The sequence below is a fragment of the Gallinula chloropus genome (genome assembly GCF_964237585.1).
Source record: "Gallinula chloropus genome assembly, contig: HAP1_SCAFFOLD_655, whole genome shotgun sequence".
NCBI classification, from domain to species: Eukaryota; Metazoa; Chordata; class Aves; order Gruiformes; family Rallidae; genus Gallinula; species Gallinula chloropus.
The window spans coordinates 1-19,929 of record NW_028168307.1 but is presented as its reverse complement, the minus strand read 5'-3'; the positions used below and the strand labels follow the sequence as shown (position 1 = coordinate 19,929).

The following is a 19,929-nucleotide window of genomic DNA, read 5'->3' as shown; positions in this document are numbered from 1 at the left end:
GGGGGGGTGGGGGGGGGGCGGTTGGTGTCTGCGCGGCTCGGCCCCTTCGCCCTCCGCCCGCTCCCCCGCCCTCCTGGCTTGGCCACGCCCCCCCCCCGCCCCGGCGCGTCCTGATAGGCTGAGGGGGACTTGGCCACGCCCCCACCCCCGGCGCGCCCTGATAGGCTGCGGGGGGCTTGGCCACGCCCCCCCACCCCCCCGGCGTGTCCTGATAGGCTGAGGGGGGCTTGGCCACGCCCCCCGCCCCTCCCTCTCCCCTTAGCCCCGCCCCTACCCTTTGATTGACAGCCCAGGGCTGCTCCCTGCCCCTCCCCCCCTTAGCCCCGCCCCTACTGCTTGATTGACAGCCCAGGGCTCCTCCCCCTCCCCCCTTAGCCCCGCCCCCACTGTTTGATTGACAGCCCAGGGCTGCCCCTCCCCCTCCCCTTAGCCCCTCCCACACTGATTGACAGCCCAGGGCTGCTCCCCACCCCCCCTCCCCTTAGCCCCGCCCCTACCCTTTGATTGACAGCCCAGGGCTGCCCCCCACCCCTCCCTCCCCCCTTAGCCCCGCCCACACTGTTTGATTGACAGCCCAGGGCTCCTCCCCTCTCCCCTTAGCCCCGCCCCCCGTTTGATTGACAGCCCAGGGCTGCTCCCCACCCCCCTCTCCCCTTAGCCCCTCCCACACTCTTTGATTGACAGCCCAGGGCTGCCCCCCACCCCTCCCTCCCCCTTAGCCCCGCCCACACTTTGATTGACAGCCCAGGGCTGCCCCCCACCCCTTAGCCCCGCCCCCACTGCTTGATTGACAGCCCAGGGCTCCTCCCCCCTCCCCTTAGCCCCTCCCACACTGTTTGATTGACAGCCCAGGGCTGTCCCCCTCCCCCCTTAGCCCCCCCCTTCTGCTTGATTGACAGCCCAGGGCTCCTCCCCCTCTCCCCTTAGCCCCGCCCACACTTTGATTGACAGCCCAGGGCTCCTCCCCCCTCCCCTTAGCCCCGCCCCCACTGTTTGATTGACAGCCCAGGGCTGCTCCCCACCCCTCCCTCCCCCTTAGCCCCTCCCCTTCTGCTTGATTGACAGCCCAGGGATCCTCCCCCTCTCCCCTTAGCCCCTCCCACACTGTTTGATTGACAGCCCAGGGCTGCTCCCCCACCCCTCCCTCCCCCCTTAGCCCCGCCCACACTGTTTGATTGACAGCCCAGGGCTGCCCCTCCCTCCCCCCTTATCCCCGCCCACACTGTTTGATTGACAGCCCAGGGCTCCTCCCCCTCTCCCCCTTAGCCCCGCCCACACTTTGATTGACAGCCCAGGGCTGCCCCCCACCCCTTAGCCCCGCCCCCACTGCTTGATTGACAGCCCAGGGCTCCTCCCCCCTCCCCTTAGCCCCTCCCACACTGTTTGATTGACAGCCCAGGGCTGTCCCCCTCCCCCCTTAGCCCCCCCCTTCTGCTTGATTGACAGCCCAGGGCTCCTCCCCCTCTCCCCTTAGCCCCGCCCACACTTTGATTGACAGCCCAGGGCTCCTCCCCCCTCCCCTTAGCCCCGCCCCCACTGTTTGATTGACAGCCCAGGGCTGCTCCCCACCCCTCCCTCCCCCTTAGCCCCTCCCCTTCTGCTTGATTGACAGCCCAGGGATCCTCCCCCTCTCCCCTTAGCCCCTCCCACACTGTTTGATTGACAGCCCAGGGCTGCTCCCCCACCCCTCCCTCCCCCCTTAGCCCCGCCCACACTGTTTGATTGACAGCCCAGGGCTGCCCCTCCCTCCCCCCTTATCCCCGCCCACACTGTTTGATTGACAGCCCAGGGCTCCTCCCCCTCTCCCCCTTAGCCCCGCCCACACTTTGATTGACAGCCCAGGGCTGCCCCCCACCCCTTAGCCCCGCCCCCACTGCTTGATTGACAGCCCAGGGCTGCCCCCCACCCCTCCCTCTCCCCTTAGCCCCCGCCCACACTTTGATTGACAGCCCAGGGCTGCCCCCCCTCCCCTTAGCCCCTCCCACACTGTTTGATTGACACCCCAGGGCGCTCCCCACCCCTCCCTCCCCCCTTAGCCCCGCCCACACTTTGATTGACAGCCCAGGGCTCCTCCCCCTCTCCCCTTAGCCCCTCCCACACTCTTTGATTGACAGCCCAGGGCTGCTCCCCCCACCCCTCCCTCCCCCTGTGATGGGTCTATGGGGGTTGGGGGGGGGGATTTGGGCCACAGGGAGGGGTCCCAATGCCCCCACCCCCCCCACCTCACCCCACCCCCCCACCTCACCCCCCCACCCGCCCCCCCCCCAGAACAAGCCGCCCGCGTGAAGAAGCTGCAGGAGCAAGAGAAGCGCCAGAAGGTCGAGTTCAGGAAGAGGGTGAGTGCTGGGGGGGCCACCCCCAGACCCCCACAGCCCCTCCAGACCCCCCCCCCCCCACCCTGACCCCCAGGCTGTGTCTGTGTCCCCCCCCCCACCCCCCACACCCCCCCAAGATGGAGCAGGAGGTGTCCCAGTTCATCCAGTCCAGCGGGGAGCCCCGGCGCCGCTTCCAGCCCATGAACAAGATCGAGAGGAGCATCCTGTGAGGGGGACTGGGAGGCTACTGGGAGGACTGGGCGGGGTGGGGGGGGGGCACTGGGAACACTGTGTGGGGTCGGGTTGGGGGCACTGGGAATGCTGAGTGGGTACTGGGAATTTGGAGGGAACTGGGAGTTACTGGGGGGTCACTGGGGACTCAAGGGGGGAACTGGGGATGCTGGGGGGGGGCACTGGGAACACTGGGGTCGGGGGGGGCACTGGGAACACTGTGTGGGCTGGGGGGGGGCACTGGGAACACTGTGTGGGGTCGGGGGGGCACTGGGAATGCTGAATGGGTACTGGGATGTTGGGAGGGAACTGTGGACACTGGGAGTTACTGGGTGATCAGGGGGAGCACTGGGGATGCTGGGGGGGGCACTGGGAACACTGTGTGGGGTCAGGGGGGGCACTGGGAATGCTGAGTGGGTACTGGGATGTTGGGAGGGAACTGTGGACACTGGGAGTTACTGGGGGGGGTGATCAGGGGGGGCACTGGGGACTCAAGGGGGGAACTGGGGATACTGGGGGGGGGCACTGGGGGGCTGTGGGACTTGTGTGTGACCCCCCCCCCCCCTCCCCAGGCACGACGTGGCGGAGGTGGCCGGGCTGACGTCCTTCTCCTTCGGGGACGACGAGGACAGTCGCTACGTCATGGTGTTCAAGAAGGTTTGGGGGGGGTCACATGGCATTGGGGTGGCAAACAGGAGGGGGACAGGGCGTGGGGGGGGCCACAAAATGATGGGGAGGGGGCACAGGAGAGTCCCCAACAGGGGAAGGGGAAGGTGGGAGGGGGGGGTGGACCCCCAGGTTGGGGGGCACAATGGGGAGGGGGGATGGGAGGATATTGGGGGGGGGGGGGATGGAGGGGGGTTAGGGGGGGATGGGGGTCACCCCCACGTGTGTTTTTGGGTCCCACAGGAGTTTGCCCCGTCGGATGAGGAGCTGGAGGCCTATCGGCGGGGGGAGGAGTGGGACCCGGCCCGGGCAGAGGAGAGGCGGCGCCTGAGGGTGGGTGGGGCTTGAGGAGGGGGTGGGAGGGGCTTTGGGGGTGGGTGTGGCTTGTGGGGTGGGGCGGGGCTTCGTGTGGGCGGGGCTTGTTGCCATATTTGGGCTGTGGGTGGGCGTGGCTTGGAGTGGAGCTGAGTTTATTGGTGGCTGGGTGGGTGGGGAGAGTGGGTGGGGCTTGTGGTGGGCGGGGCTTAAGGAGAGGGGTGGGAGGGGCTTTTTGGGGTGGGCGTGGCTTCGTGTGGGCGGGGCTTGTTGTCATATTTGGGTTGGGGTGGGTGTGGCTTGGAGTGGAGCTGAGTTTATTGGTGGCTGGGTGGGCGGGGGGAGTGGGTGGGCCTTGTGGTGGGCGGGGCTTAAGGAGGGGTGGGAGGGGGTTTTGGGGGTGGGCGTGGCTTCGTGTGGGTGGGGGTTGTTGCCATAATTGGGCTGTGGATGGGTGTGGCTTGGAGTAGAGCTGAGTTTATTGGTGGCTGGGTGGGTGGGGGAGTGGGTGGGCCTTGTGGTGGGTGGGGCTTAAGGAGAGGGGTGGGAGGGGATTTTTGGGCTGGGTGGGGCTTTTGGGGGTGGGCGTGGCTTCGTGTGGGCGGGGCTTGTTGCCATATTTGGGCTGTGGATGGGCGTGGCTTGGAGTGGAGCTGAGTTTATTGGTGGCTGGGTGGGTGGGGGGAGTGGGTGGCCCTTGTGGTGGGTGGGGCTTAAGGAGAGGGGTGGGAGGGGCTTTTTGGGCTGGGTGGGGCTTTTGGGGGTGGGCGTGGCTTCGTGTGGGCGGGGCTTGTTGCCATATTTGGGCTGTGGGTGGGCGTGGCTTGGAGTGGAGCTGAGTTTATTGGTGGCTGGGTGGGTGGGGAGAGTGGGTGGGGCTTGTGGTGGGCGGGGCTTAAGGAGAGGGGGTGGGAGGGGATTTTTGGGGTGGGCGTGGCTTGGGGTGGGCGGGGCTTGTTGCCATATTTGGGCTGTGGGTGGGCGTAGCTTGGAGTGGGGCTGAGTTTATTGGTGGCTGGGTGGGTGGGGAGAGTGGGTGGGGTTTGTGGTGGGCGTGGCTTAAGGTGGGTGCGGTGGGCGTGGCTTGTGGTGGGCGGTGCCCACGTGATGAGAGGAGCTGTGGGCGGGGCTAAGGGGTCTCAATGCCCATATATGGGCTGGGTTTTGGGGTTGGGTGTTTATTTAGGGGGGGGAGGGGGGTGGGGCTTAACGCTCAGGCCCCCTTCCCCTCCCCCCTCCAGGAACTGGCTGCCCAACGGGAGGAGGAGGAGCTCCAGCGTGGCCCCGCCCCCCCGGGCCCTCCCAATGATTACAAGGACAAATACCGGCACCTGATTGGCTCCGACGCCGCCAAAGCCGCCGCCCGCACCATGGAGGCCAATAAGGCCTATGGCTGTGGTGAGGAGGGGGCTGGACCCCCGGGGGGGGGCAAATGAGGGGGGTCTGAGAGCTTTGGGAGCACCCAGGACCCCCTGGGAAGAGGTGGGGGTAGATCCTTGGGGTGGGGGGTGGGGGGTGGGGATGGGGGGGAGGGGGATGGATCCAGGACCCCCCCAAACCCTCAGTCCCTATGGGGAAAGGGGATGGGGGGGTGGGTGTTTTTAAGGGGGGGGGTCTCTGGGGGTCCCCTCACCTTCTTGTTGTCCCCCCCCCACCCCTCCCAGTGCCGGTGGCCAACAAGCGGGACACGCGCTCCATCGAGGAGGCGATGAACGAGATCCGGGCCAAGAAGCGGCTGCGGCAGGCGGAGGATGAGGGGGGGGCTGGGGGGGCTTCAGCCTGAAGAATTTTGGGGGGGGGGGGTGGGACTTACACCCCCCCCAGGGGGGGTATTTAACAGTGGGGGGGGGGTGGAGGTGAGTGTGTCACACACATGTGAAATGGGGGGGGGGGTCATCATAAAGCACCTCAGCTCCCATCTCTGTGCCTGTGATTGGTTTTTGGGGGGGGGGAAATTGGGGGGGGGGTCACCCCCTATACTGTGGGGGGGGGTAGGGGCACCCCCATACTGTGCCCCCCCACACACACACACACCCTGGGAATTAAACTCAGGGCTCATCGTGCTTCAGAGTGTTTATTGAGGGGGGGCGTTGGAGTGACCCCTGAGGGGGGGGGTCAGGGGGTTTTGGGGGCCCCTGGAGGGAGGGGGGGTCACTCCCCACCCCCCACCCCCCCTTCCCCATCTCTCTACTTGGCCTTGGGGTTCCTGAACTTGCGCCCGGCGAATTTGGCTTTGTCCCCCAGCTCCTCCTCGATCCTGGGGGGGGGGGGGACATGACAAAGGGGGGGGGGACAGGGGGTCAGTGAGGGGTCATGGGGGTAGGGACAGGTTTGGGGACGTGGGGACCCCCTCTCAGCCCCTGGGGACCCCCAAGTCCTTTTGGGGGGATGTTAGAGGGGGAACAGGGTGGGGATATTTGGGGAGGGGGGGGGTGGAGTGGGGAGGGGGGACATGCTGGGGGGGGGGATATTTGGGGAAGGGGGTGGAGTGGGGACTGGGGAGGGGGGGACGTGCTGGGGGGGGGATATTTGGGGATATGGGGGGGGGGACGTTGGGGTACATGGAGGGGGAATGGGGGGTGGATTAGGGGATGGGGGGGTTTGGGATGTGGGGAGGCACAGAAGGGGTAATTTGGGGACATGGGGGGTCATTTGGGGACATGAGGGTAATTTGGGGACACGGGGGGTCATTTGAGGACATGGGGGTTACTTGGGGACACGGGGGGTAATTTGGGGACACGGAGGGGTAATTTGGGCACACAGGGGGGTCATTTGAGGACACGGGGGTCATTTGGGGACACGGAGGGGTAATTTGGGGACACGGGGGGTAACTTGGGGACATGGAGGGATCATTTGGGGACACGGGGTTAATTTGGGGACATGGGGTGTAATTTGGGGACACGGGGGTTCATTTGGGGACACGGGGGGTTATTTGGGGACACGGAGGGTCATTTGGGGACATGGGGGGTAATTCGGGGACACGGAGGGGTAATTTGGGCACACAGGGGGGTCATTTGGGGACACGGGGGGGTCATTTGGGGACACGGGTAATTTGGGGACACGGGGGGTAATTTGGGGACACAGAGGGGTAATTTGGGCACACAGGGGGGTCATTTGGGGACACGGGTAATTTGGGGACACGGGGGGTAATTTGAGGACACGGGGGGTAATTTGGGGACACGGGGGGTCATTTGGGGACATGGGGGTAATTTGGGGACACGGGGGGTCATTTGGGGACACGGGTAATTTGGGGACACGGGGGGTCATTTGAGGACACGGGGGTAATTTGGGGACACGGGGGGTCATTTGGGGACATGAGGGGGTCATTTGGGCACACAGGGGGGTCATTTGAGGACACGGGGGGTCATTTGGGGACACGGGGGTAATTTGGGGACATGGGGTAATTTAGGGTTTTGGGTGGGTAATTTGGGGGGGACATGGGGGGGTCATTTGGGGACACGGGGGGGGTCATTTGGGCACACAGGGGGGGTCATTTGGGGACACGGGGGGGGTCATTTGGGGACACAGGGGGGGTCCCTCACCTCATCAGCTGGTTGTACTTGGCCAAGCGCTCGGAGCGACACGGGGCGCCGGTCTTGATCTGGGGAGGGGAGGGGGGGGGACACCCACAAACAGAGCCCAGGTGATTTGGGGGGGGGTCACACACACACATGGGGGGGGGTCAAGGGGGGGGACACACCCCCCCCAGGGACCTGTTGGGGACCCACCTGCCCCGTGCAGAGCCCCACGACCAGGTCGGCGATGAAGGTGTCCTCGGTCTCCCCGGAGCGGTGACTGACCATCACCCCCCAGCCGTGGCTCTGGGCCAGTTTACACCTGGGGGGGGGGGTAACTGGGGAGACTGGGGGGGAACTGGGCAGACTGGGAGGTGCTGGGGTGGGGGGAGGAACTGGGGATGCTGGGGGGGACAGTGGGTAAGGGGTTTGGGGAGGGGTTGATTTGCATGAGGGGGTGTGTGGGGGGTGTATGGGGGTGGGGGTGGGTCTCACAGGAGGGTGTTTTGGGGGGGGTATCGGGGGGGGGGGGGTGTGTCTGTGTATTGGGGTGTCCCATTCCCCCCCCCCCCCAATTCGGGGCTGGATGGACTCAGTGATGAGGCTGTTTGGGGGTGTATGGAGGGGGGGGGGGGGGTGTGTATTGGGGGGGTGTGTGTGAATGGGGGTGTCTATGGGGAGGGGTGTATATGGGGGGGGGGGAGGGGGTGTGTCTGTGGGGGGGTTTCCCTGCACATGAGGGTGGTTGGGGGGGTGTGTAGGGGTTTGGGGGTGTCAGGGGTGCCCCCCACTCACGCCTGGATGGACTCGGTGACGAGGGTGTTTTGGGGGGGGGGGGTCTATGGGGGGGTTCCCTGTATATGAGGGTGTTGGGGGTGTGTGAATGGGGGTTTTTGGGGGGTGTTTGAGTATCGGGGGGGGTTCCCCTCACAGGAGGGTGTTTGGGGGGGGGGGGGGGGGGAGGTGTTTGTGTATCGGGGGGGGTGTGTGTGGGGGTGTTTGGGGGGTGTTTGTGTATTGGGGGGGGGGGGTGTCCCCCTCACAGGAGGGTGTTTGGGGGGTGTTTGTGTATTGGGGGGTTTTCCCTGCACATGAGGGTGGTTGAGGGTGTGTGTAGAGGTTTGGGAGTGTCAGGGGTGCCCCCCACTCACTCCTGGATGGACTCGGTGACGAGGGTGTTTGGGGGGGGGGGGGGGGGGGTGTCTATGGGGGGGGGTTCCCTGCACATGAGGGTGTTTGGGGGGGGGGTGTGTGTATTGAGGGTGTGTGAATGGGGGTGTTTGAGTATCGGAGGGGGTTCCCCTCACAGGAGGGTATTTGGGTGGGGGGGTGTATCAGGGGGTGTGGGGAGGAGTGTGGGGGGGGTGTGTTTGAGTATCGGGGGGGGTTCCCCTCACAGGAGGGTGTTGGGGGGGGGGGGGGGTGTTTGTGTATCGGGGTGTGTGTGTGTGGGGGGGTGTTTGGTATTGGGGGGGGGGGGTTCCCCTCACAGGATGGTGTTCGGGGTGTGTTTGGGGGGGGGTGTTTGGGGGTGTTTGAGTATGGGGGGGGTTCCCCTCACAGGAGGGTGTTTGGGGGGGTCTATGGGGGGGTTCCCTGTACCTGAGGGTGTTTGGGGGGGGGGGTGTGTATTGGGGGGTGTTTGGGGGATGTTTGGGGGGTGTTTGAGTATCAGGGTGGTTCCCCTCACATGAGGGTGTTCGGGGGTGACTGTGTGGGGTGTGGGGGGGTGTTTGGGGGGGTCTCTCTCCCCCCCCCCACTCACGCCTGGATGGACTCGGTGACGGAGCCGATCTGGTTGACCTTCAGCAGGAGGCAGTTGCAGGCGCCCAGCTCGGCCGCGCGCTGGATGCGCCGCGGGTTGGTGACCGTCAGGTCGTCACCCACCACCTGGATCTTCACCTGCGCCAGGAACTGCCGCCAGCCCTCCCAGTCGTCCTGGTCAAAGGGGTCCTCGATCGACACCACTGCGGGCACCAGTATGGACCAGTATGGACCAGTAAGGGATGGGGAGCCCAGTGCCGGCCAGTATAGACCAGTAGAGGTCAGAGATCCCACCCCTCCCAGTCCTCCTGGTCAAAGGGGTCCTCGAGCGACACCACTGCGGGCACCAGTATGGACCAGTATGGACCAGTAAGGGATGGGGAGCCCAATGCCTCCCAGTATGAACCAGTAGAGGTCAAAGATCCCACCCCTCCCAGTCGTCCTGGTCAAAGGGGTCCTCGATCGACACCACTGCGGGCACCAGTATGGACCAGTAAGGACCAGTAAGGACCAGTACAGACTGGAGAGCCCAATGCCTCCCAGTATGAACCAGTAGAGGTCAGAGATCCCACCCCTCCCAGTCGTCCTGGTCAAAGGGGTCCTCGATCGACACCACTGCGGGCACCAGTATGGGCCAGTAAGGACCAGTACAGACTGGAGAGCCTAATGCCTCCCAGTATGAACCAGTAGAGGTCAGAGATCCCACCCCTCCCAGTCGTCCTGGTCAAAGGGGTCCTCGATCGACACCACTGCGGGCACCAGTATGGGCCAGTAAGGACCAGTACAGACTGGAGAGCCCAATGCCTCCCAGTATGAATCAGTAGAGGTCAGAGATCCCACCCCTCTCAGTCGTCCTGGTCAAAGGGGTCCTCGATCGACACCACTGCGGGCACCAGTATGGACCAGTAAGGACCAGTAAGGGATGGGAAGCCCAGTGCCTCCCAGTATGAACCAGTAGAGGTCAGAGATCCCACCCCTCCCAGTCCTCCTGGTCGAAGGGGTCCTCGATCGACACCACTGCGGGCACCAGTATGGACCAGTATGGACCAGTAAGGACCAGTACAGACTGGAGAGCCCAATGCCTCCCAGTATGAACCAGTAGAGGTCAAAGATCCCACCCCTCCCAGTCGTCCTGGTCAAAGGGGTCCTCGATCGACACCACTGCGGGCACCAGTACGGACCAGTAAGGACCAGTAAGGGATGGGGAGCCCAGTGCCGGCCAGTATGAACCAGTAGAGGTCAGAGATCCCACCCCTCCCAGTCATCCTGGTCAAAGGGGTCCTCGATCGACACCACTGCGGGCACCAGTATGGACCAGTATGGACCAGTAAGGACCAGTACAGACTGGAGAGCCCAATGCCTCCCAGTATGAACCAGTAGAGGTCAAAGATCCCACCCCTCCCAGTCGTCCTGGTCAAAGGGGTCCTCGATCGACACCACTGCGGGCACCAGTATGGACCAGTAAGGACCAGTAAGGGATGGGGAGCCCAATGCCTCCCACTATGAACCAGTAGAGGTCAGAGATCCCACCCCTCCCAGTCCTCCTGGTCAAAGGGGTCCTCGATCGACACCACTGTGGGCACCAGTATGGACCAGTAACGACCAGTAAGGACCAGTAAGGGATGGGGAGCCCAATGCCTCCCAGTATGAACCAGTAGAGGTCAAAGATCCCACCCCTCCCAGTCGTCCTGGTCAAAGGGGTCCTCGATCGACACCACTGCGGGCACCAGTATGGACCAGTAAGGACCAGTACAGACTGGAGAGCCCAATGCCTCCCAGTATGAACCAGTAGAGGTCAAAGATCCCACCCCCCCCAGTCATCCTGGTCAAAGGGGTCCTCGATCGACACCACTGCGGGCACCAGTATGGACCAGTAAGGACCAGTAAGGGATGGGGAGCCCAATGCCTCCCAGTATGAACCAGTAGAGGTCAGAGATCCCACCCCTCCCAGTCGTCCTGGTCAAAGGGGTCCTCGATCGACACCACTGCAGGCACCAGTATGGACCAGTATGGACCAGTAAGGACCAGTACAGACTGGAGAGCCCAATGCCTCCCAGTATGAACCAGTAGAGGTCAGAGATCCCACCCCTCCCAGTCGTCCTGGTCAAAGGGGTCCTCGAGCGACACCACTGCGGGCACCAGTATGGACCAGTATGGACCAGTACAGACTGGAGAGCCCAATGCCTCCCAGTATGAACCAGTAGAGGTCAGAGATCCCACCCCTCCCAGTCGTCCTGGTCAAAGGGGTCCTCGATCGACACCACTGCGGGCACCAGTATGGACCAGTAAGGACCAGTAAGGGATGGGGAGCCCAGTGCCGGCCAGTATAGACCAGTACGGGTCAGAGATCCCACCCCTCCCAGTCGTCCTGGTCAAAGGGGTCCTCGATCGACACCACTGCGGGCACCAGTATGGACCAGTAAGGACCAGTAAGGACCAGTACAGACTGGAGAGCCCAGTGCCTCCCAGTATGAACCAGTAGAGGTCAGAGATCCCACCCCTCCCAGTCGTCCTGGTCAAAGGGGTCCTCGATCGACACCACTGCGGGCACCAGTATGGACCAGTAAGGACCAGTAAGGGATGGGGAGCCCAATGCCTCCCACTATGAACCAGTAGAGGTCAGAGATCCCACCCCTCCCAGTCCTCCTGGTCAAAGGGGTCCTCGATCGACACCACTGTGGGCACCAGTATGGACCAGTAACGACCAGTAAGGACCAGTAAGGGATGGGGAGCCCAATGCCTCCCAGTATGAACCAGTAGAGGTCAAAGATCCCACCCCTCCCAGTCGTCCTGGTCAAAGGGGTCCTCGATCGACACCACTGCGGGCACCAGTATGGGCCAGTAAGGACCAGTACAGACTGGAGAGCCCAATGCCTCCCAGTATGAACCAGTAGAGGTCAGAGATCCCACCCCTCCCAGTCGTCCTGGTCAAAGGGGTCCTCGATCGACACCACTGCAGGCACCAGTATGGACCAGTATGGACCAGTAAGGACCAGTACAGACTGGAGAGCCCAATGCCTCCCAGTATGAACCAGTAGAGGTCAGAGATCCCACCCCTCCCAGTCGTCCTGGTCAAAGGGGTCCTCGATCGACACCACTGCGGGCACCAGTATGGACCAGTAAGGACCAGTACAGACTGGAGAGCCCAATGCCTCCCAGTATGAACCAGTATGGGTCAGAGATCCCACCCCCCCAGTCGTCCTGGTCAAAGGGGTCCTCAATCGACACCACTGCGGGCACCAGTATGGACCAGTAAGGACCAGTAAGGGATGGGGAGCCCAATGCCTCCCAGTATGAACCAGTAGAGGTCAGAGATCCCACCCCTCCCAGTCGTCCTGGTCGAAGGGGTCCTCGATTGACACCACTGCGGGCACCAGTATGGACCAGTAAGGACCAGTAAGGACCAATACAGACTGGAGAGCCCAATGCCTCCCAGTATGAACCAGTAGAGGTCAGAGATCCCACCCCTCCCAGTCGTCCTGGTTGAAGGAGTCCTCGAGCGACACCACTGCGGGCACCAGTATGGACCAGTAAGGACCAGTAAGGGATGGGGAGCCCAATGCCTCCCAGTATGAACCAGTAGAGGTCAGAGATCCCACCCCTCCCAGTCGTCCTGGTCGAAGGGGTCCTCGATCAACACCACTGCGGGCACCAGTATGGACCAGTAAGGACCAGTAAGGGATGGGGAGCCCAATGCCTCCCAGTATGAACCAGTAGAGGTCAGAGATCCCACCCCTCCCAGTCGTCCTGGTCAAAGGGGTCCTCGATTGACACCACTGCACCACCAGTACAGACTGGAGAGCCCAGTGCCTCCCAGTATGGCCCAGTATGGCCCAGAGAGCCCACCTCCTAGTATGGACCAGTGAGGGATGGGGGGGCCCAGTGCCTCCCAGTCATTCCCAGTCCCATCTCACTGCCTCACGGACCCTCCTAGTCCTGTCCCAGTGCCTCCCAGTCATTCCCAGGCCCATCCCAGTCCCTTCCAGTGCCTCCCAGCCCCTCTCAGTCCTGTCCCAGTGCCCCCCCGGCCCCTCCCAGTGCCCCCCTGGCCCCTCCCAGTGCCTCCCAGCCCCTCCCAATCCCATCCCAGTGCCTCCCAGTCCCCTCCCAGTCCCTCCCAGTGCCTCCCAGCCCTATCCCAGTCCTTCACAGTGCCTCCCAGTCACTCCCAGTCTCCCCTCAGCCCATCCCAGTGCCTCCCAGCCCCTCCCAGACCCATCACAGTCCCATCCCAGTCCCATCCCAGTCCTTCCCAATCCCATCCCAGTCCCTCCCAGTGCCTCCCAGTCCCTCTCAGTCCCTCCCAGTGCCTTCCAGTCCCATCCCAGTGCCTTCCAGCCCCTCCCAATCCCATCCCAGTCCCATCCCAGTCCCTCCCAGTCCCTTCCCAATCCCATCCCAGTCCCTCCCAGTCCCATCCCAGTGCCTCCCAGCCCCTCCCAATCCCATCCCAGTGCCTCCCAGTCACTCCCAGTCTCCCCTCAGCCCATCCCAGTGCCTCCCAGTCCCTCCCAGTCCCTCTCAGCCCCTCCCAATCCCATCCCAGTCCCTCCCAGTCCCATCCCAATCCCATCCCAGTGCCTCCCAGCCCCTCCCAGTCCCTCCCAATCCCATCCCAGTCCCTCCCAGTCCCATCCCAGTCCCTCCCAGTCCCATCCCAGTGCTTCCCAGCCCCATCCCAGCCCCTCCTAATCCCATCCCAGTCCCTTCCCGTGCCTCCCAGCCCCTCCTAATTCCATCCCAGTGCCTCCCAGTCCCTCCCAGCGCCTCCCAGTCCCTCCCAGTCCCATCCCAGTCCCATCCCAGTGCCTCCCAATCCCATCCCAGTGCCTCCCAGCCCCTCCCAGCCCCTCCCAGTCCCATCCCAATCCCATCCCAGTGCCTCCCAGCCCCTCCCAATCCCATCCCAGTCCCTCCCAATCCCATCCCAGTCCCTCCCAGTCCCATCCCAGTGCCTCCCAGCCCCTCCCAATCCCATCCCAGTGCCTCCCAGTCACTCCCAGTCTCCCCTCAGCCCATCCCAGTGCCTCCCAGTCCCTCCCAGTCCCTCTCAGCCCCTCCCAATCCCATCCCAGTCCCTCCCAGTCCCATCCCAATCCCATCCCAGTGCCTCCCAGCCCCTCCCAGCCCCTCCCAGTCCCATCCCAGTCCCATCCCAGTGCCTCCCAGTCCCATCCCAATCCCATCCCAGTGCCTCCCAGCCCCTCCCAATCCCATCCCAGTCCCTCCCAATCCCATCCCAGTCCCTCCCAGTCCCATCCCAGTGCCTCCCAGCCCCTCCCAATCCCATCCCAGTGCCTCCCAGTCACTCCCAGTCTCCCCTCAGCCCATCCCAGTGCCTCCCAGTCCCTCCCAGTCCCTCTCAGCCCCTCCCAATCCCATCCCAGTCCCTCCCAGTCCCATCCCAATCCCATCCCAGTGCCTCCCAGCCCCTCCCAGTGCCTCCCAGCCCCATCCCAGTCCCTCCCAGTCCCATCCCAATCCCATCCCAGCCCCTCCCAGTGCCTCCCAGCCCCATCCCAGCCCCTCCCAGCCCCTCCCAATCCCATCCCAGTGCCTGCCAGTGCTATCCCAGTCCCTCCCAGTCCCTCCCAGTCACTCCCAATCCCATCCCAGTCCCATCCCAGTCCCTCCCAGTGCCTCCCAGTCCCATCCCAGTGCCTCCCAGTCCCTCCCAGTGCCTCCCAGCCCCTCCCAATCCCATCCCAGTCCCATCCCAGTCCCTCCCAATCCCATCCCAGCCCCTCCCAATCCCATCCCAGTCCCATCCCAGTCCCTCCCAATCCCATCCCAGTCCCATCCCAATCCCATCCCAGTGCCTCCCAGCCCCTCCCAATCCCATCCCAGTGCTTCCCAGCCCCATCCCAGCCCCTCCTAATCCCATCCCAGTCCCTTCCCGTGCCTCCCAGCCCCTCCCAGTCCCATCCCAGTCCCTCCCAGTGCCTCCCAGTCCCATCCCAGTGCCTCCCAGTCCCTCCCAGTGCCTCCCAGCCCCTCCCAATCCCATCCCAGTCCCATCCCAGTCCCTCCCAATCCCATCCCAGTGCCTCCCAGTCCCTCCCAATCCCATCCCAGTCCATCCCAGTCCCTCCCAGTCCCTCCCAGCCCCCATACCGGGGTAGTCCTTGATGAAGCTCTGGTAGAGCTGCCCCAGCTGCTCCCCGCTGATGAGGCGCTTGGGGTCGGGGGGGGATTTGAAGTCCAGGTCGTAGCGCCCGTCGCGGCAGAACTCGGAGGCCGCCACGTCCATCCCAATCACCACCTTGTCGGGGTACCCGGCCTGCCCGATGGCGGCTTTCAGCAGCTCCAGAGCTGGGGAGGGGGGTTATTTTGGGCTGTGGGGGGGACACAGGGCACCACACAGGTGTCCTCTGCCCCCCCCTCTGACCTCTTGCCCTTTCCTGACCCCCCCCTCCCCACCCCTGCCCCTCACCCCGTAGCCTTTCTCCGGTTACGGGCGCTGCGACTAAATCGGGATTCGACCCCGAAACCCAACCCCCTCCTGGGGGGGTGGGGTGGGGGGGGCTATTTATAGACCCTCAGAGCCCCCCCAAGCCAAAGGGGGTGGGCCATAAGGAACTTAGAGGCCCCCAACCCAAAGGGGAGGGGGTGGGAGGGGGTAGTTGTAGGGTGGGAGGGGGTATTTGGAGCCCCTCAGAGCCCCCCAACCCAAAGTGAGTGGGTGGGAGGGGGTAGTTGTAGGGTGGGAGGGGGTATTTGGAGCCCTTAGAGCCCCCCAACCCAAAGGGGAGGGGGTGGGAGGGGGTATTTGGAGCCCTTAGAGCCCCCCAACCCAAAGGGGAGGGGGTGGGAGGGGGTATTTGTAGCCCCTTGGAGCCCCCCTAACCCAAAGTGAGTGGGTGGGAGGGGGTAGTTGTAGGGTGGGAGGGGGTAGTTGGAGCCCCTTAGACCCCCCCAACCCAAAAGGGGAGGGCTATAAAGAACTTAGAGCCCCCCAACCCAAAGGGGAGGGGGTGGGAGGGGGTATTAGTAGGGTGGGAGGGGGTATTTGGAGCCCCTTAGAGCCCCCTAACCCAACTGGGGGGGGGGCTATAAAGAACTTAGAGCCCCCCAACCCAAAGGGGAGGGGGTGGGAGGGGGTATTTGGAGCCCCTCAGAGTCCCCAACCCAAAGGGGGGGTGGTGGGAGGGGGTATTTGTAGCCCTAACCCAAAGTGAGGGGGTAGTTGTAGGGTGGGAGGGGGTATTTGGAGCCCCTTAGAGCCCCCTAACCCAACTGGGGGGGCTATAAATAACTCAGAGCCCCCCAACCCAAAGGTGGGGAGGAAGGGGGTATTTTTAGAGTGGGAGGGGGTATTTGGAACTCCTTAGAGCCCCCCAACCCAAAGGGGAGGGGGTGGGAGGGGGTATTTGGAGCCCCGTGGAGCGCCCCTAACCCAAAGTGAGTGGGTGGGGGTAGTTGTAGAGTGGGAGGGGGTATTTGGAGCCCCTTAGAGCCCCCCCAACCCAAAGGGGGGGGTGGTGGGAGGGGGTATTTGTAGGTCCTTGGAGCTCCCCCAACCCAAAGGGGGGTGGTGGGAGGGGTAGTTGTAGGGTGGGAGGGGGTATTTGGAGCCCCTCAGAGCCCCCCAACCCAAAGGGGGGTGGTGGTGGGAGGGGGTATTTGTAGCCCCTTGGAGCCCCCCTAACCCAAAGTGAGTGGGTGGGAGGGGGTATTTGTAGGGTGGGAGGGGGTATTGTAGCCCCTCAGAGCCCCCCAACCCAAAGGGGAGGGGGTGGGAGGGGGTATTTGGAGCCCTTAGAGCCCCCTAACCCAAAGGGGGGTGGTGGGAGGGGGTATTTGTAGCCCTAACCCAAAGTGAGGGGGTAGTTGTAGGGTGGGAGGGGGTATTTGGAGCCCCTTAGAGCCCCCCAACCCAAAGGGGAGGGAGTGGGAGGGGGTATTTGGAGCCCCATGGAGCGCCCCTAACCCAAAGTGAGTGGGTGGGGTAGTTGTAGAGTGGGAGGGGGTATTTGTAGCCCCTCGGAGCCCCCCAACCCCAAAGGGGGGTGGTGGGAGGGGGTATTTGTAGCCCCATGGAGCCCCCCAACCCAAAGGTGGGGAGGAAGGGGGTAGTTTTAGGGTGGGAGGGGGTATTTGGAGCCCCTTAGACCCCCCCAACCCAAAAGGGTGGGGGGCTATAAAGAACTTAGAGACCCCCCAACCCAAAGGGGGGGGTATAAAGAATTTAGATCCCCCCAACCCAAATTGGAGCCTATAACCCAGAGCCCCCCAACCCAAAGGGGGTGGGGGCTATAAAGACCTTGTAGCCCCCCCAACCCAAAAGGGGGGATGAGGAGGGGGGGGTATTTGCAGCTCCTTGGAGACCCCAACCCAAAGGGGGGGGGCTATAAAGAACTTAGAGCCCCCCAACCCAAAAGGGGGGCCTATAACCCAGAGCCCCCCAACCCAAAGGGGGTGGGCTATAGAGAACTTGTAGCCCCCCAAGCCAAAGTGGGGGCTGTAAAGAACTTAGAGCCCCCCAAGCCAAAGTGGAGCCTATAAACCAGAGCCCCCCAACCCAAAGAGGGGGGCTATAAAGGACTTAGAGCCCCCCCAACCCAAAGGGGGGCCTATAACCCAGAGCCCCCCAACCCAAAGGGGGGGGCTATAGAGAACTTGTAGCCCCCCAACCCAAAGTGGGGCCTATAACCCAGAGCCCCCCAACCCAAAGTGGGGGCTGTAAAGAACTTAGAGCCCCCCAACCCAAAGGGGGGGCTATAAAGACCTTGTAGCCCCCCCAACCCAAAGTGGGGCCTATAACCCAGAACCTCCCAACCCAAAGGGGGGGGTATAAAGAATTTGTAGCCCCCCAACCCAAAAGGGGGGGGCTATAAAGAACTTAGATCCCCCCAACCCAAAGGGGGGGGGGGCTATAACCCAGAGCCCCCCAACCCAAAAGGGGGGGGGAGCAAGAAGGGGAATATTTGAAGCTCCTTGGAGACCCCAACCCAAATAGTGGGGGGTATAAAGAACTTAGAGCCCCCCAACCCAAAGGAGGGGGGGCAGGAAGGGGAATATTTGGAGCTCCTTGGAGACCCCAACCCAAAAGGGGGGGGGCTATAGAGAACTTAGAGCCCCCCCAACCCAAAGTGGGGGTATAAAGAATTTAGAGCCCCCCAACCCATGGTGGAGCCTATAACCCAGAGCCCCCCAACCCAAAAGGGGGTGCTATAGAGAACTTGTAGCCCCCCAACCCAAAGTGGGGGCTGTAAAGAACTTAGAGCCCCCCAACCCAAAGTGGAGCCTATAACCCAGAGCCCCCCCAACCCGAAAGTGGGGGTGCTATAGAGAACTTGTAGCCCCCCAACCCAAAGTGGGGCCTATAACCCAGAGCCCCCCAACCCAAAGGGGTGCTGTAGAGAACTTGTAGCCCCCCAACCCAAATTGGAGCCTATAACCCAGAGCCCCCCCAAGCCAAAGGGGGGGGTATAAAGAACTTGTAGCCCCCAACCCAAAATGGGGGGGGTCAGGAGGGGGCTATTTGGAGCTCCTTGGAGACCCCAACCCAAATAGTGGGGGCTATAGAGAACTTGTAGCCCCCCAACCCAAAGGGGGTGGGCTATAGAGAACTGGTAGCCCCCCAACCCAAAGTGGAGACTATAACCCAGAGCCCCCCAACCCAAAGGGGGGGATATAAAGAACTTAGAGCCCCCCAACCCAAATTGGAGCCTATAACCCAGAGCCCCCCAACCCAAAGGGGGGGCTATAGAGAACTTAGGGCCCCCCCAACCCAAAGTGGAGCCTATAACCCAGAGCCCCCCCAAGCCAAAGGGGGGGGTATAAAGAATTTAGAGCCCCCCAACCCATGGTGGAGCCTATAACCCAGAGCCCCCCAACCCAAATTGGAGCCTATAACCCAGAGCCCCCCAACCCAAAGGGGGTGGGCTATAGAGAACTTGTAGCCCCCCAACCCAAAGTGGAGCCTATAACCCAGAGCCCCCCAACCCAAAGGGGGTGGGCTATAGAGAACTTGTAGCCCCCCAACCCAAAGAGGGACCTATAACCCAGAGCCCCCCAACCCAAAGGGGGACCTATAACCCAGAGCCCCCCAACCCAAAAGGGGGGGGCTATAGAGAACTTGTAGCCCCCCAACCCAAAGAGGGACCTATAACCCAGAGCCCCCCAACCCAAAGGGGGGGCTATAGAGAACTTAGGGCCCCCCCAACCCATGGTGGAGCCTATAAACCAGAGCCCCCCAACCCAAAGGGGGGGTATAAAGAATTTAGAGCCCCCCAACCCATGGTGGAGCCTATAACCCAGAGCCCCCCAACCCAAAAGGGGGGGCTATAGAGAACTTGTAGCCCCCCAACCCAAAATGGGGGGGGTCAGGAGGGGGCTATTTGGAGCTCCTTGGAGACCCCAACCCAAATAGTGGGGGCTATAAAGAACTTGTAGCCCCCCAACCCAAAGGGGGTGAGCTATAGAGAACTGGTAGCCCCCCAACCCAAAGTGGAGACTATAACCCAGAGCCCCCCAACCCAAAGGGGGGGGTATAAAGAATTTAGAGCCCCCCCAACCCAAAGGGGGGCCTATAACCCAGAGCCCCCCAACCCAAAGGGGGGGGCTATAGAGAACTTGTAGCCCCCCAACCCAAAGTGGAGCCTATAACCCAGAGCCCCCCCAAGCCAAAGGGGGGGTATAAAGAATTTAGATCCCCCCAACCCAAATTGGAACCTATAACCCAGAGCCCCCCAACCCAACCCCAAGGTGTGTGGGTGTGTGTGGGGGTGGTGAGAACCCCCTGGGGACCCCCCACCTTCGTTGTTCTCCAGGATGTTGGGGGCGAACCCGCCCTCGTCGCCCACGTTGGTGGCGTCCTTGCCGTACTTGGCCTTGATGACGCCCTTGAGGCTGTGGTAGACCTCGGCGCCGATGCGCATGGCGTCGCGGAAGGAGCTGGCGCCCACCGGCAGCACCATGAACTCCTGCATGGCCAGCTTGTTCCCGGCGTGCGAGCCCCCGTTGATCACGTTGAAAGCCTGGGGGGAGGGGGGGTTTGGAGGGGTTTAGGGGGGGATTGGGGGGTTTAGGGGGGGTTGGGGAGGGGATTTGAGGGGATTTGGGGGGATTTGGGGAGGTTTGGGGGGGCTCGGGGGGGTTTGGAAAGGGGTTGGGGGGGC

General features: G+C 63.2%; 2 protein-coding genes across 2 annotated transcripts; one reads left to right on the top strand and one right to left on the bottom strand.

Annotated features, from left to right (window-relative positions):
- Positions 1 to 2,268: 2,268 nt before the first annotated feature.
- Positions 2,269 to 5,322, top strand: SPAG7 (sperm associated antigen 7; the record flags this gene model as incomplete). Its single annotated transcript, XM_084281019.1, has 6 exons — positions 2,269 to 2,336; positions 2,453 to 2,541; positions 3,119 to 3,203; positions 3,456 to 3,545; positions 4,769 to 4,925; positions 5,192 to 5,322. Coding segments are annotated over 6 exons (608 nt in total), but the record flags the coding sequence as incomplete, so codon positions are not given.
- A 260-nt stretch (positions 5,323 to 5,582) lies between these two features.
- Positions 5,583 to 19,790, bottom strand: LOC311204618 (beta-enolase). Its single transcript, XM_084281020.1, has 6 exons — positions 19,566 to 19,790; positions 14,921 to 15,118; positions 8,808 to 9,009; positions 7,256 to 7,364; positions 7,070 to 7,128; positions 5,583 to 5,784 (listed from the first exon to the last, which is right to left on the bottom strand). The coding sequence occupies exons 1-6, from the start codon at positions 19,738 to 19,740 to the stop codon at positions 5,715 to 5,717; spliced, it is 813 nt and encodes a 270-aa protein (XP_084137146.1). The 5' UTR covers positions 19,741 to 19,790; the 3' UTR covers positions 5,583 to 5,714.
- Between the last annotated feature and the right edge of the window lie 139 nt (positions 19,791 to 19,929).

Excerpts from the sequence above, each read along its gene's own strand:
- LOC311204618 (XM_084281020.1), bottom strand. The coding sequence starts at position 19,740 with ATGCAGGAGTTCATGGTGCTGCCGGTGGGCGCCAGCTCCTTCCGCGAC. Across the intron at positions 9,010-14,920 it reads CTTCATCAAGGACTACCCCG|TGGTGTCGATCGAGGACCCC; the intron begins GTATGGGGGCTG and ends TGGTGCCCGCAG. Across the intron at positions 5,785-7,069 it reads AAGTACAACCAGCTGATGAG|GATCGAGGAGGAGCTGGGGG; the intron begins GTGAGGGACCCC and ends CCCCCCCCCCAG.